The 17,682-nt window shown below is 45.2% G+C and overlaps 2 protein-coding genes across 4 annotated transcripts in view; one reads left to right on the top strand and one right to left on the bottom strand.

Annotated features, from left to right (window-relative positions):
- Nucleotides 1-9,123, bottom strand: part of TAF1D (TATA-box binding protein associated factor, RNA polymerase I, D) — a 30,776-nt gene extending 21,653 nt beyond the window's left edge. For all 3 annotated transcript variants that reach the window (XM_015410288.1, XM_015410289.1, XM_015410287.1), the window contains exons 1-3: nt 9,069-9,123; nt 5,196-5,339; nt 2,451-2,868 (exon numbers count right to left, since the gene is read on the bottom strand). In XM_015410288.1, coding sequence (XP_015265774.1) covers nt 2,451-2,868; nt 5,196-5,320 — 543 coding nt within the window. In that variant the 5' untranslated portion in view covers nt 5,321-5,339; nt 9,069-9,123. The remainder of the gene's footprint in view (nt 1-2,450; nt 2,869-5,195; nt 5,340-9,068) is intronic.
- Nucleotides 9,124-9,341: 218 nt separating this feature from the next.
- The window catches only part of LOC107109619 (chromosome unknown open reading frame, human C11orf54), a 21,314-nt gene continuing 12,973 nt past the window's right edge, over nt 9,342-17,682 (top strand). The window contains exons 1-3 of the mRNA XM_015410282.1: nt 9,342-9,366; nt 12,452-12,541; nt 15,244-15,342. Of these exons, the coding sequence (XP_015265768.1) occupies nt 12,484-12,541; nt 15,244-15,342 (157 nt within the window). The 5' untranslated portion in view covers nt 9,342-9,366; nt 12,452-12,483. The remainder of the gene's footprint in view (nt 9,367-12,451; nt 12,542-15,243; nt 15,343-17,682) is intronic.

The raw sequence follows: 17,682 nt of genomic DNA, 5'->3' as shown, positions 1-17,682 counted from the left end.
GCCTGAAGCCCTCACAGGCTGCTACAGTTGCTAATGGGCTCTCCAAGCAGAAGCTATCTGAAAGCAAAACAGTTCTGGCCTGAGGTCATCAAAGCTTCCAATAGTCAGGAAACCAGTTGTATTCATCCTAGTTTGATTATACAGTGAAACAGACACAATAAAGCCTAGACCAGGTGCCCCCAACCTTTTCGTGCCAGTGGGCACTGTGGCGGAACGGGCCTGCGTCAGCTGGCAGGCCCCGCTCTGCCCACCCCTCCTTTGCCTGACCTGGCACTTGAAGGGGCAGTTTTTCTCCACTGCCTACGGGTATTGCTGCCACCACCGTTCCCGTTTTGGGCTCTGGTGAGGTGGGATGGCCTCCTAACCTCCCTCCGGTGTCACTAGGAGCCCACCTTGGGGCTTCCTGGCAATCTTTGGGGGTCCCCTGGAGAGTTGGTAACTGGCCATTTTGCCCTTGTTCTCCTCCTCCTCAGGGAGTCCCCGCCCCACCCCTAGCGTGTCCAAGCAGCTGGGGGAACTACGCAGTACAGAGGGACTTCTTGCTATTAACAGTTAAAGGATTTATTCGAAAACTTAACTATTTACAGGCATATCCACAGTGAACTGAAGGAAGAATCAAAATAAAGGTGACCAAACCGCTCCATCTCTCCCTTCTCTACACTCACGCCCTGTCTAGATGGTCTGCAGGGCAGGCCCATGACTTCATTTCATTGGCGAGAGTTGGATCAGCAGGTCTCCCAACACGGCCTCCGTCTCCCGCAGGCTCCAACTGACTGACTGGCTTCAGACTTCTGACTGAATTACTTCCCACCCAAAACTCCACAATAAAACAGCAGGTTCCTGCCCAGGAACTGGCTCTCCCTCCTGCAGCATTCTGCGGCACAGGCCCGTAGCCAGGATTTCTTATTTCAGGGGGCCTTTAAATAAGTCAGGGGGCACTGATAAAATAAAAAAACAAACTTACACTCGCAGGCAGGAGTAGGGTTATTTCCCCTATTGTGGAGGGTGGGTGTAAGTGGAAGTCAGTCACTGACTCCGAGTAACCTGAGGAAGATCCCCTCCTCCTCTCATTTCCCCCCGCAACCGCATTGGCTGTGTGGAGTGCAGGGGACTACGGCGAAAGTGGCGGGCTCCTGTTCGGTTCCTTATTTCTTTCTTCCTGGCTGACTTTGTGCTTCCACGGTGACTTTGCCTCGGTCACACCCCCACCCACCGCCCTCTGCAGGGGGGGCTTTCTGCTGCAACACTTCTCAGACTTTGAAGTGGCAGCCTGCCCAGGGAGACAAACCAAAGGAGGAGAGGTGGGCAAGCAGATGGGATGGAGATGGCTGCTCTGCTGCCACTGGTGGCTTGGGTGCGCCCTGCGTTAGTGCAACTGGGCTGGACTGAGAAGGCGGGAGCCGAAGGAAAAACCCGGGAGGGGAAGCTGAGGGAGTGCTGTGTTTCTCTCTCTCTTGACGATGAGGGCACAGGCGCATGCAAGTGAGCGAGGTCTGCATTCTTGCACTGGAGGGAGAAGGGGAGAAATCTCTGTAGTTGCATGTTCAGCCACAGGACCCACAGCCCCCTGGCTGCACCTCACCTACCAGCCCGCTCGCCTGGCTGCCGTGGCTTAGGGATGTGCATTCAGTTCGTCTAAGGTGAATGCACCCCCGAAAATGGCCCATTCAGGCTGCTGTGGGCCGATTCAGATTCTCTGATCTGAATCGGCCCCAGTATATCCTATGAGCCATTGAAGTCAATCCACTGGTATTGCCGAAATTGAAACGTGGGAGTCTTTCTGCCTGCTGAAATTGATTCTGCCCGATTCGGCCGCCTGTGGGGCTGCTGACAGGTGAGGAAGTTGTGGGGCCTTGGTAGGAAGTCGGGGGGCCAGACCCCAGAATGCTTCAATGTAGCTACGGGCCTGCTGCGGCAGATCTCCTCACTACCATGATGGACCTTCTGTCCTCTCTACGGAGCTGCCCTCAAGACTGCTGGTTGGAGACAGGAGAAGGGGGGGGGGATGAGGAGGGGACTAGGCCAAGGCCTACCTCAAATTTGATGGTCTCCTCCTATCCAGCCCACACCAACTTAAACACATACGCAAAATGGCGTTTCTCCACAAGCGCCTTTAGAATCCTAACTCAGAACAGTGAGCAGAACCACAAAGTGGATGCCACAGGAAATGGAGAAACACAAAACGGCTACTGCAGGGGGACCACAGAATGTCCGGGAGTGAAGTTATATCTAACTCTGAGAGTAGCAACTTGACATTTCAGGCAGAAGCCTTGTTGAACAGGATTCCTTTTAATCGGCATAGCCAATCAGAAGCTGGGGAAATGCCCCACCTACCCCCCCCCCACTTTCTAACAGCGTTTGGGGGGGACCATGTTGGGGACCCCTGGTCCAGATCGCCCCCCCCCCCATGAGCACGAAAGCGGTTACTCACAAGCACAACTGCAGCTTACCTCAAACAAACACTCCATTCTCAAGGGAATGTGCTCCTTCCCATAGAGTTTCCGCACAAAAGGAAACTGAAGGTACTTCCCCGGGGGCCTTTTCCTTTGCTTTTCTTTGGAGGCCCTGAGCCGTGGTCTCTTCGAACATGGCTCTGGGCTCTTGTATTTAGTGGCCGCTTCTGTCGGAGGGCTTAATCTGCAACGCCTGCGCCTCCTTTGTTTCCTTCTGGAGTGATAGTCAAAGAGGGCTCTCAGGTCAAGTTTAGGCATGGGCAACTTAGGTTGACCTCCAGACTTTGCCGAAGACTCAGCAGAAGGACCGCCACGTGCTTCGGCACCAGGTGGATTCTCAGGTCGCCCAATGAGTCTTGCTGAATTCCAGGTTCTTACTTCTCTTCTTGAGGCTCGCTGAGAACTTGAAGCTGAGCTGTAACGACACAAAAAGATGCATGGGGTAGAAAGAGTTGGCAGAAATTTTTCTCCCTCTCCCAAAATACTAGAACTCAAGGGCAGTAAGGTTCGGGATGGACAAAAGGAAATCCTACTTTATACAGAGAGTGATTCAAATGTGGAATTCACTGCCAGAGGATGCAGTAATGGCCACAGGGATAAACAGCTTTATCGTGGACGATAAGTCTATCCGTGACTGCTAGCCATGGTGGCTGAGGGGAACCTCCACATTCAGAGGCACTAAGCCAGAGTCAGAAGGCAGTATCAGGGGAAGGCCTCGGCCTCTATGCCCTGTTGTTGGCCACGGTGCAAGACAGGATGCTGGACTAGATGGACCACTGGTCTGATCCAGCAGGGCTCTTCTTAAGTTCTCATAAGTCTATCCGTGGCTACTAGCCGTTGTGACTGAGGGGAACCTCCACATTCAGAGGCACTAAGCCAGAGTCAGAAGGCAGTATCAGGGGAAGGCCTCGGCCTCTATGCCCTGTTGTTGGCCACGGTGCAAGACAGGATGCTGGACTAGATGGACCACTGGTCTGATCCAGCAGGGCTCTTCTTACGTTCTTAAGAATAGCTCCATTCAGAAGCTGAACCACCACGGTTTCTTTGGTAAAGGAAGAGGCTTGAAGCTGTCAAGCAGCATTTTATTTGTTCAGATAACTTTTATGCTACTTTTATGAACTTCCTTGAATCGGCTTAAACGAAACAAAAAACACGAGCCATTAAATACTCTGAACTAAAACCCAACCGGAACAGAAAAATCCCATCAACTAGGCAACTTAAAAGGAATACCAGCTTTCAGACCAGAGCTATTTAAAAAGGCGGCAAAACATCAGCCCCTTAACTAAATGCCTGAGCAAACAGAAATGTTTTGGCCTGGCGGCTAAGTCAAAGACAGGTGGGCAGGTGAGGCTCAATGGGAAGTGCTTTCCACAGGCGAGGTGTGCCACTACTGAAAAGGCCCCGTCTCTGGTTGCCCACCATCTCCACTCTTTGACGATGGGGGCACAGAGAGCAGGGCAGACCTTAACTGGCGGGCTAGATAGTCCGGGGCCAAGCCAAGGCGAACTATGATTTCCAGTGGCAGGGAGCCTTTACAAATGCCTGCTGTGAGAAGCTCCGACAAATCTGAGGCCAGTCAGACTCAGCCTGACACGCCTCACAGGGCTTTTGTGAGGATAAAGCTGAGAAGGGGAGACTGTCACAAGCCCATCTGGGGAGGAAAAAGTGGGGCATGAACAAAGTAAATAAAAGTGGGCAGATCATGTCTTTTAAAACCATCTGCTGGATACAATCCTACTGTCAGGAAACATCTGCATTTAAATATTGTACCGTTCTGTTATTGGGCAGCTGATGATATGTATACACCACGCTGAGGAGCTGTGGGTCTGTGCCTCAACTGCCATCAAGTCGCTTCCGAGTCATGCCAGCCCCTACGAATCAGTGCCCTCCAAAATGTCCTACTGTCAGCAGCCTCGCTCAGGTCTTGCAAACTTGCCTGGGGTTTCCTGGACTGAGTCCACCCATCTCACGTTGGGTCTTCCTTTTTCCCTGCTGCCTTCCGATTTTGCCTGCCATTCTGTCTTTCCCAGTGACTCTTTTCTCATCACTATTAGCTTCTAAGGAGAATCCAGGCTTGATTGGAGCTAGAACCCCACTTCCTGGGCTTTTGGGTGGTTCACGGCATCCATAAAACTCTCCTCCAACACCACATTTCAAATCAATCAACTCTCTTCCCGTCAGCTTCGTTCATCCCCCGATATTCACTTCTAGAAAAGATGCTTAAATGTAGGGAAGTGTTGCTGGGGACCAAGACCAAGGTCATCCACACCAAAGTATTCCCCATCACTATGTATGGGGTGTGAAACCCAGACCATGAAGAGAGCCGATTCATTTGAAATGTGGTAGCTTTACAGATCCCATGGACCGCCAGCATCTACCGAATAGAAATGTAAGGTAATCCACACAGGCACACAAAAGGTCTTCAGTCTTCTCATAGAAGCAGCAGCATAGAACTTTGATCCCTGGACACATAATGAGGACTGCCACATGGACATCACTACAGTGGCCAGACCGAGAGAGGAAGGCAGTATACTAAAATGAGACTCTGATAGCAGAAAACCCATTATACAGACTGGATGACTGAGGTGTGCTAAACGACGAAGAAAAAGCTTTTCCACCAAAGACTGGTTGTCTACCAGCAAGTTTCTGACTTCTGGAAAACCTTTAATAAACCATGAAGACAATGGGAACTTCAATACAGTTTCACGGAATATATAAACGGGGCAAACAATATAGACTCACGGCTCTCGATCTTGGTTACCAGGTGTCGCTTCGTCTGAGCAAGCCTGCTGCAAGTCTTCCGAGGAGCTGCTGGTGCTCAATCCTTCAGAGTCCTCAGACGAGGAGCTTTCCTCTCCATCAGCCATGATTAGCTTCTAGGTTGCACTAGAGGAAGGAACACACAACCATCAGTCACCCATCACCACAGCCAAAGGGAGGAGGAAGCAGCTAGAAGTGTGTGCGCACAGGCATGCATGTGTGTGTGTGTGTGTGTGTGTGTTAAGGCTCGTCAAGTCACTTCCAAGTTCTGGCAACCCTGTGAATTAATGACCTCCCAAACACGCTATAATTGACAGTCTTGCTCAGGTCCTGCAAATGCAGGGCTGTGGCTTCCTTGACGGAGTCGGCCCACCTCAAGTTGGGTCTTCCTCTTCTCCTGTTGCCTTCAACCTTTCTTGCCTTTTCCAGTGACTCCTGTCTTCTCATAATGTGACAAAAGTACAATAGGCTCTGTTTAGTCATTTTAGCCTCTTGGGAGAGCTCAGGCTTGATTTGATCTAGAACGCACTGATTTGTCTTTTTTGGTGGTCTATAGTATCTGTGAAACTTTCCTCCAACAACATATTTCACTTGAATCAAATGAAGGCCCCGGGGGGGGGGGGATGGGAAAAAATTGGGGAGCTTTGAATACCTAAGAACTCCAGTAAGAGAAATGTTTTTTGACTAAGTTTTATTCACTCAAAACATGCTCTATACAGGAGTGTAGAATTTCCAGAAATTATGAAGTCATGGGGAAAATGTATGTTCCCCACCCCCAGAAAAATCAGAAATATCGGGGAAAACCGGAATATGCGCATTACTTACTTTCCTATCAAACCTAAACGACTTTTACTGATTCAAGATCATAGTGTGCATTGCTTTTAACAATCTAGGACATTCACAGAGTTTGAAATTATATCTTCTTCTGTAAGAAACCTTATGCTACAGTGGCAAAAATGAAAGACACTCCTGCTACCTGAGGTAGAAAAATTCTGTAGCAAACAGAAGCACATTAGTTGAACACGAACTCTCTCATATAACTGGTCAGAATACCAGCATGTTTATATTTGAAACACGGAACTTCAACATAACGCTTTAGCGCATTACAGCATATTACGTATCGCCTAAAGTATTCACACTTAAGCATATGCTTTAAGATATTACACGTGTCAACAGTACACACAGGAATCGGCATTGCCTACCTACCCTTTCTATACTAGACATTTTGAGTAAAATCTCACTTTTCACTTCACTTGTTCCAAAAGGGGGAAAGTCACAGGAATATTTTTTAGTGTTCTCCCAGACAAAAAAGTTGAAAAAGTCTCCAGATTTCCCCCCACAGCATGCATTTTAAGTGTGAAAAGCCTTGCCGTAAAGGACAGGGCGATTAATAAAGAAGCCTTGCCCTCCTTCTAAAAGAGGAAATGTTTCCTAGGATTTTTTTAAAAAAATTATTTCATTCGTAGCCTGCCTTTCTCCCTGGGACTCAAGGAGGATGCCCTCCTTCAATTTTTGAGTCAGAAAAATTGACATTCACATGCTCCGCCGTTGCATGGGAACCCCAATCAGCTTCAGCTGTCCAAGGCCATTCCTAATAAATAAATAAAAAGTGGAAAAAGCAGTCTGCTTGGTGTTGGGTGCTGGGCAACAGAACCCAATGGTCCACAGGTGGCCTTATCTGCCCTTCTCACCTCAAGAATGTGAAATTAACTACTAGGCTTCTGCAAGGAACTAAACACAAAATGGACAACTAAAAAAAATAAAACAGTCCCCAGTTACTACAGTAGGTTTCCAGTATTGCTATGCAAACATCCTGCTAGGCCTACCCTAACTCTATGAGATGGAATCAGGCTGATAACCTAACACCACTGAACACTCAGCCTTCACAGGGTTATCAACTCTCTGGGTTAGTTTATCTGCCCATTTGTTCTTTTAGCTTCAGGTATACTGTAGATGTCTTGGCCTAGCTGGTCAGATCTCAGAAGCTAAGCAGGACTGGCCCCAGTTAGTATTTTGGGTGGGAGGCCACCAAGGAATACCAGGGTCACCATGCAGAGGAAGGCAATGGCAAGCCACCTCCGAACGTCTCTTGCCTTGAAAACCCCAAGGGTTTGCCATAAATCAGCTACGACTTAATGACAAAAAACTCCCAAGTATTTTTAGGCTGGGGGCAAATATTTTTATATTGCCCCTCAGCATAATCAGGCACTGCCCTTTGACATGTCAGAAACGAGGCTCCAGCCCCCAGAGTGACGCACCCCCAAACAAGCTTCACTCTCCTTATCAGCGCCTACCCCGACTCCATCCACCAACCTGCCACCTGTTTCATTCACTAACCAGGCATTTTTAAGAACAAAGATTTGAGTCTAGTAGTATCCTTAAGAGTACCAACCAAGTTTTCTTCTGGGTATACATAGAGATGTAAAATTTCCGGAAATTTTGAAGCTCGGAAAAAAAAAAACCGTTTTCCCCCCAGGTTTTTTTGGAAAAAAACTGAAATTTTTGGAAAAATTGAAAAAATGCTACATTAGCATTTTCTTTTGTCTTTTCTAGATTGAAAGTCATTCTGTTACTTTAGGAACATAAAATATGACTATGGACATTTTTACTTGGCATGAAATTATCACAACTAGCATATTAAAAATATAGTGTATCCAAACAATTATTACAAACAGAATACCCACCCACATGCAAAAACAAAATTGAAACCTTTTTATTTTCTTCTGATAATAGCACGTTCTAAAGGTGCATCTTATTCTTGCATTGCATCTTCCAATGCATCTTATTCTTGCATTGGAGAGTTCAGTTTGTAACCTAGGACTTGCTTGTCCTCAGTGCACAGAAATTAGATCAATCTGATACCATATATATATATATTTTAGAAATGATTTGGAAAATATTTGAACACCTTGTCTTAAAATATTTTATTCATCATGTTAAAATAAAATGTTCCATAATCAATTTTTTTTCTTTTCTTTTTTCAATTTTTTGGAAAAAAACAAAAGGCTTCAAGGAAAAAACCCGGGTTTTTCCCGAGCCTTCACATCTCTAGGTATACACTTTCATGTGTACGCCCCCTTCACCAGAATGCAAACCAAAGCTTAGACCCAGAATTAAACTTCGTTGGTCTTAAAGGTGCCACTGGACACAAACTTTGTTTTATTGCTTCAGACCAACAGGGCCACCCACCTGAAACCCATCCAAATACTCAGCAGGGCAGACGCTGCTTAGCTTATGATTCCTGACTAGCCTGGGGGCCATTCAGATCGCACTCTTGAGAGATCCCGTCCAGGTGACTCGAGTTTAAACAAATGGATTTTAATGTTTCACGGGTACAGACTGGAACACCTCTGCATAAAATCGCACTGAAGCACACACTGGAAATGCGTCAGGCCCCACACCAAAAAAGTTGCTCTTACACAGCTTCCTCCATGAAAGCCCATTTTTGCCTGGCATTTCATAAAGTGGACCTCTCCCAGCAGCAACACGATCGGGGCCTAAGCTTAGCGATTCAGTAAGAGCTTGCCCAGTATTTAAGGGGCACCATGACCCCTAGGCTAGATCTTAACCTAGTGAACGATGAAGTGGGGGAGGGAACCATTAAATAGCGCTTGCTCCCAGCTGTGCCCCCCCCCCAACTCTTTATCTGGATTAGCTGTTTGAGGCGGAGACAGACGTCCTCCCTAACACGGATCAACTGCGGCATCAGCTTTTCGGCGCCTTAATATCTTGGCCATAACTTACATAAACACCCCCTGATTCTCCCCCCAGTAACCCCCACTCTGCCTACAGCGACAATTAAGCGGATGCCAACGGATCCTCAATGCGCCCCACATCCGCGACTGAACCTCTTACCCGTTTCCTCGCGCGCCTAAACAAGGCCGCAAAACTCCCAGTGGGGACTTTAAATACATCTGCTGCTCTCGCGAGACTTTGAGGTTTCTTTGGGTCTGTTGGGAGGAAGGGAACAGGGAGAGAGCACGTAGGACGCCATCTTGAAAGAGGCAAGTGGGATAGCATTGCTGTGATTGGTGGCCGCTCTCCAGGCATCACATAATTGCTCAATATGAGGGGAGGGAACCTTCAAGGCAACGGGCTGGGTTTTGCGCGCAGCAAAGGAATCATTCTTGCAGAAGAAGCAATTGCTGTAGAGGTCAGTACGTTTGTATTTGCGTTACCTTAACGAATATGCTGTTTCGCTTTCATTACTGTTCGCCGTTCATATCTGTTGCTTAATGTGATTTAAGATCAATCCGATACGCGGTTACTCAGAAGCAAGTCCTGTTAAAGTTTAAAAGCAAATGTATGTAGGATTGTAGCCCTGAAGTGCGATCCTGTACATGTTTGCCCAATGGCAAATGTACCATTTAAGCGTACTCTGGGTTGCAACCTTAGAGTGGGATCATTAATAGTGTTACGTGTTCTAAGTGTACCACTGACCTCAGTAGATTGATTAGTTTTGTACCCCGCCCTCCCCGGAAACAGGCTCAGGGCGGCTTACATTGGTTGGTAAATAGCCATTAAAATCCATATAAAATCATTTACAGTCCATTACAAATAAGATCATAAAATCATAAAGGGCTGGCCATATTTCATTAGTTGGAAACCGTCCTTGTAGTCCCCCCAGCCAATTTAAATAGTAGAGGAATTTAAAAAATGAGATTTGTCATAGTAATCAGTTGTTTGAAGTAGTCAGCTTGGAAATATTTAGAACTATGTTTAGGGTTGCACTATTAAGCCTCTTGGCTGGGTTTCAGGGTCAAATTCCAGCGGGGTAGTGAAAACCTCTAGGTCAGGAGAATCGATGGTAGTTTTTAATTATTACAGAGTAACCGTGTGTGTGCCGTGGGGTTGGGGTGGGGAGTGCACTGACGTCCATTTGTGGACGAGACAGTTGGGAAAATAGGAAATATAAGGCTGTTGTGTTTCATAATCAGCTTTACAGAGGGGGATTTCCCCCCCCCCAAAAAAAAAAAATCCGGGTTTTGAAGTAGCTGGATTATAAGAGTCTGATAGAGAAAAGTGTGTTGACAATAAACTGGAGGCGGGGAGACCTTGGGAAGTTTGTGCAGCCCTGCTAATGGCTTCTTTACAGAACTAGTTTTAGAGGTGTTGGGCGAAAGACGTTTTTGACTCTCAAAAGCTTATACCCCAAAAAATCTTGTCGGTGCTGCTGGATTCGACTCTAGCTGTTTGCAGAACTAGTGGCTGTAACTGTTTTGCTGATGATAACAGGGTTGCCAGGCGTCCTCTTTTTAGAGGACATGTTCTCTCTTTTTTGTGTGTCATGTCCATTCTCTTTTGGTTCTTTTTTAAAAAACTGATAAACATGTCCTCTTTTGGGGCTGGGAGGCCAAGCCTATTTTGCCCTGTCCTCCCCCAGCCAACTTAAATAGTAGAGGTATTTAAAATGAGATTTGTCATAGTAATCAGTTGTTGGAAGTAGTCAGCTTGGAAGTGTTTCCTCTTTTTTGCTTTTCAAAATAAGATCACCCTGTGATAGATCATTTACAGACCTTCTCCTATTGGCAAGGGGGGGGGAGGTCTGTGAATGTTTTCCTGCTAATCGTGCAAACTTTTAAATGGAAAAGAGAAGCCTCATTAGGGAATGACTAGCGGGACAAAGAGAAGAGATTGGATTTATACCCTGCCCTTTACTAACTGAAGGAGTTTCAGAGCGGCTTACAAACTCCTTTCTCTTCCCCTCCCCACGACACACACCCTGTGAGGTAGGTGGAGCTGATACAGCTCCTCTGAGAACTGCCCTTGAGAGGAAGAGCTCTGAAAAAACTTATGACTGACCTAAAGTCACACCAGCAGCTGCATGTGGGGGATTGGGGAATCAAACCTGGTTCTCCCACATTAAAGTCTACGTTCTTAACCACTACACCAAAAATAAGGAGTACCCCTGGAAGAATGAAAAGGGGTGGGGAAGTGTTTCCTCCATTGAGGAAGAAATTCAAAGGCCCAGCTGCATGGACGATTCAGAAACTGGCAACCAGCCTCCCAAGAAACTGTGCATAGGTAGTGGGGATCTCTGTTTACTCAGCTGTTTTCTCATATTTGAATAATGCACTTCCAATGCACTTTAGCAATCATTTGCAACTGGATTTTCCAGTATTGAAAGGGACTTCCCTCCCAATTCGTTGTCTATAGGAGTGCCGCCGGAAGCCCTGCAAGCATCTTGAGTTCTTGGTATGGTCACCCCAAGTAGTTGGGCAGTGCATTATGTAGCTGCTGAGCAATCTGGCCAGAGGCATGTTTGTTGCAGCAAAACTAAGTTGGCATCTTTTGATTCCCCTCAAAGACTAAAAAGTTTGTTTTGATTCTCCCATAAGCCTTCAGAGATGGGAGAGAGCCTGCATTTCAATGGTTAAATCGCATGGCAGGTTTGGCGTTCAGAACATTATTGGTAATCAAGAGAAAAGGCAGAGGTGATGTGCAGGGGCAGTACCCCCTATATATAGGGGGTGGTGGCAGGGGTCTCCCTTTTGCCTTTTGTTCTCACGACACTCCTATGAAGAAGGGGAGGACTGACTGAGCATAACTGGACCAGACTCACCTGGTGAGTTTCATTCAGAGTAGGGATTTGATCTGACCACGACACAATATTGGCTCTATACAAAGGATTCAAAGGAGACAGTGGAAAAGATGGGCATACATCCTTAGGGTCCTCTGGTAACTAACGGGGACTCTGAGTCCGAACCAGTCCGTAGTAAAAAGTGGCGTGACCTTCTGCTTAATTGCTAAGCCAGTGTGTTCATTAACAGACTCATATCCTGTTCCTTGGTGTTGTCAGTAAACTGCCATTTGTACTCTGGGTATGTTCTGTGTAACCTGTCTGCTGTATGATGGGGGGGGGGAGGGAACTAGCCTGCATTTCTCTCAGTGCCGTGGTTTTGGCTTTGGAAGGTGGCGCTGCCTTTGTAGTTGATAAGACTATGAGAACGGCTGCTGGAGCGTTCCCAATCTGGCTGGTGTGACACAAACGGCTGGACGCTATCTCCCGCCTTGATTTTCTCCCGCTTTTTCCTGCTGAGCACAAACTGTATTCATTGGTCAATCCTGTGTGTTTGAACTGTCTATATCTGTTCCTGCTTGGTTTTGAGTTTCATTCCTGACAGTGACTATGTAAGAGTATCAATAGTGACTTGTAATAAAGCAACCTATTCTTATGAATTGTTGTGGGCTGCAACAGCTCTATTGAACATGACAGGTGTACTCTGATCTCTTTGCAGCTTTGCCGTTCAGTTTGCGGAACCAAATAAAAATGGCTAGAGTTGAGAAGTTTGCTCTGCACATACCAAGCCTAGAAGAAATTGTTGGGGGTGAGTAATGATGATTCTTTAATATTGCAGGAAATATTGAGAAGTAATGCAATCTCTTTCATTAGCGTTGTCTTATTCTGCATCAGTGGACCTGTTTCCTTCTTCCCCAAAAATCAGCAAATACCATGCTACAGACAATTATAAAATATCTCAAATAATGTTTATATATATTTTTTGTTTTATATTTTTACAATTTATTCACCATGTATTATTTATCATACAAGCCTTAATACATAGAAAGAATCATATATCAAAACATCTAAGTATCGTCTCTTAATATTTCACAAATGCTTTTCACTTTGGAGGAAACTTTGAGCTCACAAAGAGACTTTTTGCAGCATTCATTGAAAAATTTGGATAAATATTTTGGTATTTGGCAACCTTGTGCTTGGAAATATCTGTTGAACTCTCTGAGGAATACACTGAAACAGGAGGATATCTGGACCTCTGTTGGAGGAAGACTGAGCACTTATTCAAAATAGACTTAAAGGAGTCCTCCCTCTTAAAATATATTTTTTGTATAATTAAGGAGGACTGATATTAATAAAGGTGTTGTGCAATATCTTTGTGATATATTAAGAGATGATACTTAGATGTTTTGATATATGCTTCTTTCTATGTATTAAGGCTTATATGATAAATAATACATGGTGAATAAATTGTAAAAATATAAAACAAAATATATATATATATAAACTATTTGAGATATTTTATAATCGTCTGTAGCACGGTATTTGCTGATTTTTGGTATTTCCTACTTACCATGGGTCCTTCTTCCCCAAAGCAGAGAACCAGTCCTGGCTCTCTTCCACCACACTGGAGGAGGAAGTACTTCAGAAGACACCTTTATTTTGACTATCTGGGTCTATGGGGAACACTCATTTAGATATATCCACTGTCACAGGATGAGGTTTTGGCTTGGAACTTCCAAATGCTCTGCCCTTAGCCCCCGCCCGTGGCAACCATTTTATGACTGGTCCCACCTCCCAGCCTCTACCATGGCTTAAAATTCCCAAAAACTCAACGAAGTGGATGGTCACTGCATGTTTTAGAGAATCATTTCCTGACCCTGTCATAGCCTCGGACCGCCCTTGGGGAATCTCCCTTCAGACGAGCCTTGGCCATGAACATAAGAAGAGCCCTGCTGGATCAGACCAGTGGTCCTTCAAGTCCAACATCCTGTTCTCACACACAGGGGCCAAACAGCTCCTCTGGAGGGCCAACAACGGGGCATAGAGGTCAAGGCCTTCATAAGAAGAGCTCTGCTGGATCAGACCAGTGGTCCATCTAGTCCAGCATCCTGTCTCACACAGGGGCCAAACAGCTCCTCTGGAGGGCCAACAACGGCATAGAGGCCAAGGCCTTCATAAGAACATAAGAAGAGCCCTGCTGGATCAGATCAGGTCCACAGTGGCCAGCCAGTTCCTCTGGACCGCCAACAACAGGGCATAGAGGCTGAGGCCCTGATATTGCCTCCTGGCTCTGGGATTCAGAGGCTTAGAGCCCCTCAGTCACCATGGCTAGTAGCTGTTGATAGACCTTTCCTCCATGAATCTATCCAATCCCCTTTTAAAGCTGTCTGTTCCTGTGTCCATCATTATGTCCTCTAGCAGCAAATTCCACATTTTACTCTTTGTGTAAAGAAGTACAATAATGGCAGGAATAAGTCAATTAAGATTATTACCACCCTATATCTGGATATAGCTGACCAGTGTTCCCTCTAAGCTGAGAGTGTGAGCTAGCTCACCGTTTTTTAGCCTCTGGCTCACACATTTTTTGTCTCAGCTCAGGAAGGATGGGTCCAGAGCAAACTAAGTTTGCAGCAGCCAAATCGCTCGCTCACAACTTTAATGCCAGTAGCTCACAAAGTAGAATTTTTGCTCACAAACCTCCACAGCTTAGAGGGAACGTTGAGCTGACGCCAGCTTCTTATCCAAACGAGTAGGAAGACAAGCAGATTTAAAATGAAGTAGTCACATCTGACTGGGGAAGAAGGGCTGTTTTCTGGCCCTGTGAGTCCTGAGGCCATGCTGCTATTCAAAAGACCTTGAGAGCAGGGGTAGGCAGAAGGTCACTTGGAAGTAACCAGTCACTCTCTGAGAAATTATGGGTAGCTCTCTGCCCCTTCTCCTGGGCTGCTGGGACCACTTTTGTATCCTTCCCTTTAAAGCTACCACAGCAGCTTCTCTCCTCTTCTGTGCAAAGGAGGCCTAGACATGCACCTTTGCCCTGGATGCAACACGGACTGCATCAACACCCTTTCCTATATATGCCTCCTCCTCCTTTGTACACACACCTTTGCTCTAGACTGGAAAGGAGCGGGCTGTTGCCTTTTTCTCTGACCATCAAAGCTGCTTCTTCCAGGGAAAACACAGAGATAACTGTCTGGTTTTCCCCTGCAGGGTACACTAGAATAAGTGGGTGGGGCAGTTAATTTGGAAAACAAACAGAGGAGAGGTTTCCACATCTGAGCACTGCAGATGTGCCCAGAAGCACTGTAATTTTTATACCAAGCTGCCATTTTCAAATTGGCTCCACCCATGAAGCCACCATTTTCTGACTGGTAACTCTTAAGGCTCTTGGAACTACCACAACTAGGAAGGAAGAAATCAAATGGGGGTATCATTTGTGGTTTGATTCTGTGGCTTGATTCCAAATAAGGCATTCAAATAATTTTTTTAAACACTCTTAAATTCTTCTAGTTTTGCAGAGTGGACTGAAGGAAAACTATGCAGATGTTCAGGTGTCTGTGGTAGACTGTCCTGATCTGACTCAAAAACCCTTCGGCTTTCCTGTGAAAGGTACTGTACCATGGGCACATTCTGTGTTGCAAACATTCCATAAAATTAAATAATGAGACAGGAACCCTAGGTCTCGTTTCAGTCCAGGTGGATGCATTGTCTTGAGCTTCACTATCGGTTGCAATTCAGCAGTCTTTCTAAACTCTCTTTGAAATTCCTTTGTAAACACATTTTGTACAGTGCTGCCACCTTGCCTGTGTAAAAAAGCCCTCTTAAATAATTCAGTTTTGCATAGTTCGTAAAAAACTAAGAGGGTAAGTGTGTTTTTTTTTAAAAAAAAAACCCAACCCAAACCTAATTTTTATTTAACCAACTTCTGGTTTGGTATTACAGTGATCTCCAAATCCATCCATCTATCCATCTACACACAAGCACACATATATACGCCTAATTAAAAGGTAGACAACTTATATGAGAGGCAGCATGGTATAGTGGTTAGAGGTTGAATTAAAGTCTGGGAGACCCGGGTTCAAAGTCCCACTCTGCTGTGGGAGCTAGCAGGATGATCTTAGGCCAGTCACTCTCTTTCATCCCGATCTTCCTCACAGTTAGAGGACCCAAACGAAACACTTTGAAAGGCTTTGCTTCTGTAAAACTGTTTAGCAGTAGAGTGGTCCGGGATTTATCTTTTTAAAGAGTGATTAACAACCTTTAATTTGGATAATACAAAAGAGTGAGAGGGTAAGTTTGGCTCTGCGAAATGCAACCAGCACACCAGACAGAACACCTGTAGAAACTTTTATCTTTAATGAGATAAGAACACAGTTTGAGTCCAGTGGCACTCTTAAGACCAACAAAGTTTAATTCTAGGTCTAAGTTTTCGTGTATCTGAAGCAGTGTGCAGGCACTTGAAAGCTTATACCTCGAATAAAACTTTGTTGGTCTTATGGGTGCCACTGGACTTCAGACCAACGTGTCTACCCACCTGAATCTATTGAGATAAGGTTTGTTTTTTTAATTGAGCAAGACAGAAAAGTACAGGCATGAAAAAGTTAACCCTATTTATTGTGTTTCTATAAAGTAACAGAATAGCCACACAAAAAAAGGTTAACCCTACATTACTGTGAAGATATATGCTAAAGTTATCAAAGTGCCTAGCATTGCTTAATCATACTAGAGCAAGTAATAGTTTTTAAAAAGAAAACCAGGTTTCAGCTTTTTGTCTCACTGCCTTTAAGGATTATCAAAAAGCCCAAGTTACCCACCCAGAAATCTCACCTAGGATTCCATCCAGTGAAATCCGATCTGCTTGTCAGAGGAGTGCATATTTATATCTTTATATCTTATCTTTCTCTAAATCCTCTATCATAATTGTGTGGTTATTATCTAGATGACTGATTGGTTCATAAGTAAATATGATAAGTGACGTTAAGTGCGAATAATCATGTGGCTATCATCTAGATAAACTGATTGGTTCATAACTAAATATGATAAGAAACATAAGTGTGGATAAGCCAAGCTAAGAAGGCCAATATCAACTCTTAACCGCTATTAAAAAGCAATTAATCTAACTTTTCTGTAACTGTTTCAACTAACCGTCCAAGATGAAAGTAACGAAGTTGACAGAGTTCATTGAAAAGTGCTGAAAAGAGCCAGTTTGGTGTAGTGGTTAAGTGTACAGACTCTAATCTGGGAGAACCGGGTTTGATTCCCCACTCCTCCACTTTCACCTGCTGGATGACCTTGGGCAAGCCATAGTTCTGGCACAGCTGTTCTTGAAAAAAAAGAGCCGTTTCTGTCAGAGCTCTCTCAGCCCCACCTACCTCACAGGGTGTCTCTTGTGGGGAAGGGAAGGGAAAGGAGATTGTAAGCCGCGCTGAAACTCCCTTGGGTAGTGAAGGGTGGGGTATAAATCCAATCTCCTCTTCTTCTTAGCTTGAAAACTCAGCAAGAAAAGATAAGTGGTATCAGGGCTACTGCTACAGAAGCAGGAAGAATGATGCTGTAAGTTGCTTTAGGTCCCTACTGTGGAGAACTGCCAGATATAAACAATAGCGGCCCCAAAATCACAAAAATAGATAAAATTGTGATCTTTGTGCATGCATTCTGCAAAAATCCAGGGAGATGGTTGTTGGATGCTGAATTCATCTCTGCTTTCCTTTTCCACGCAAGCTTCTGGAAGGCTTGAGTCTAATTTCCCCAAGATCTGGCTTTAACCTCACAGGAGCTTGCTGACTTCTAAAAATAAAATTACAACTTTGAGGACATCTAGGAATTTTCAAAGAATTTATTTATTTATTTACATTGGATTTATATACCGCCCATGACACCTAATGGGTCTCAGAGCGGTTTACACTGTACTACTAGTATAGTTAGTTAACCTACCTAGGGCCACACATT

Source organism: Gekko japonicus, unplaced genomic scaffold (genome assembly GCF_001447785.1).
Source record: "Gekko japonicus isolate JY-2015 unplaced genomic scaffold, Gekko_japonicus_V1.1 scaffold1306, whole genome shotgun sequence".
Taxonomy (NCBI): domain Eukaryota; kingdom Metazoa; phylum Chordata; class Lepidosauria; order Squamata; family Gekkonidae; genus Gekko; species Gekko japonicus.
This window is presented reverse-complemented; position numbering and strand designations above follow the sequence as displayed.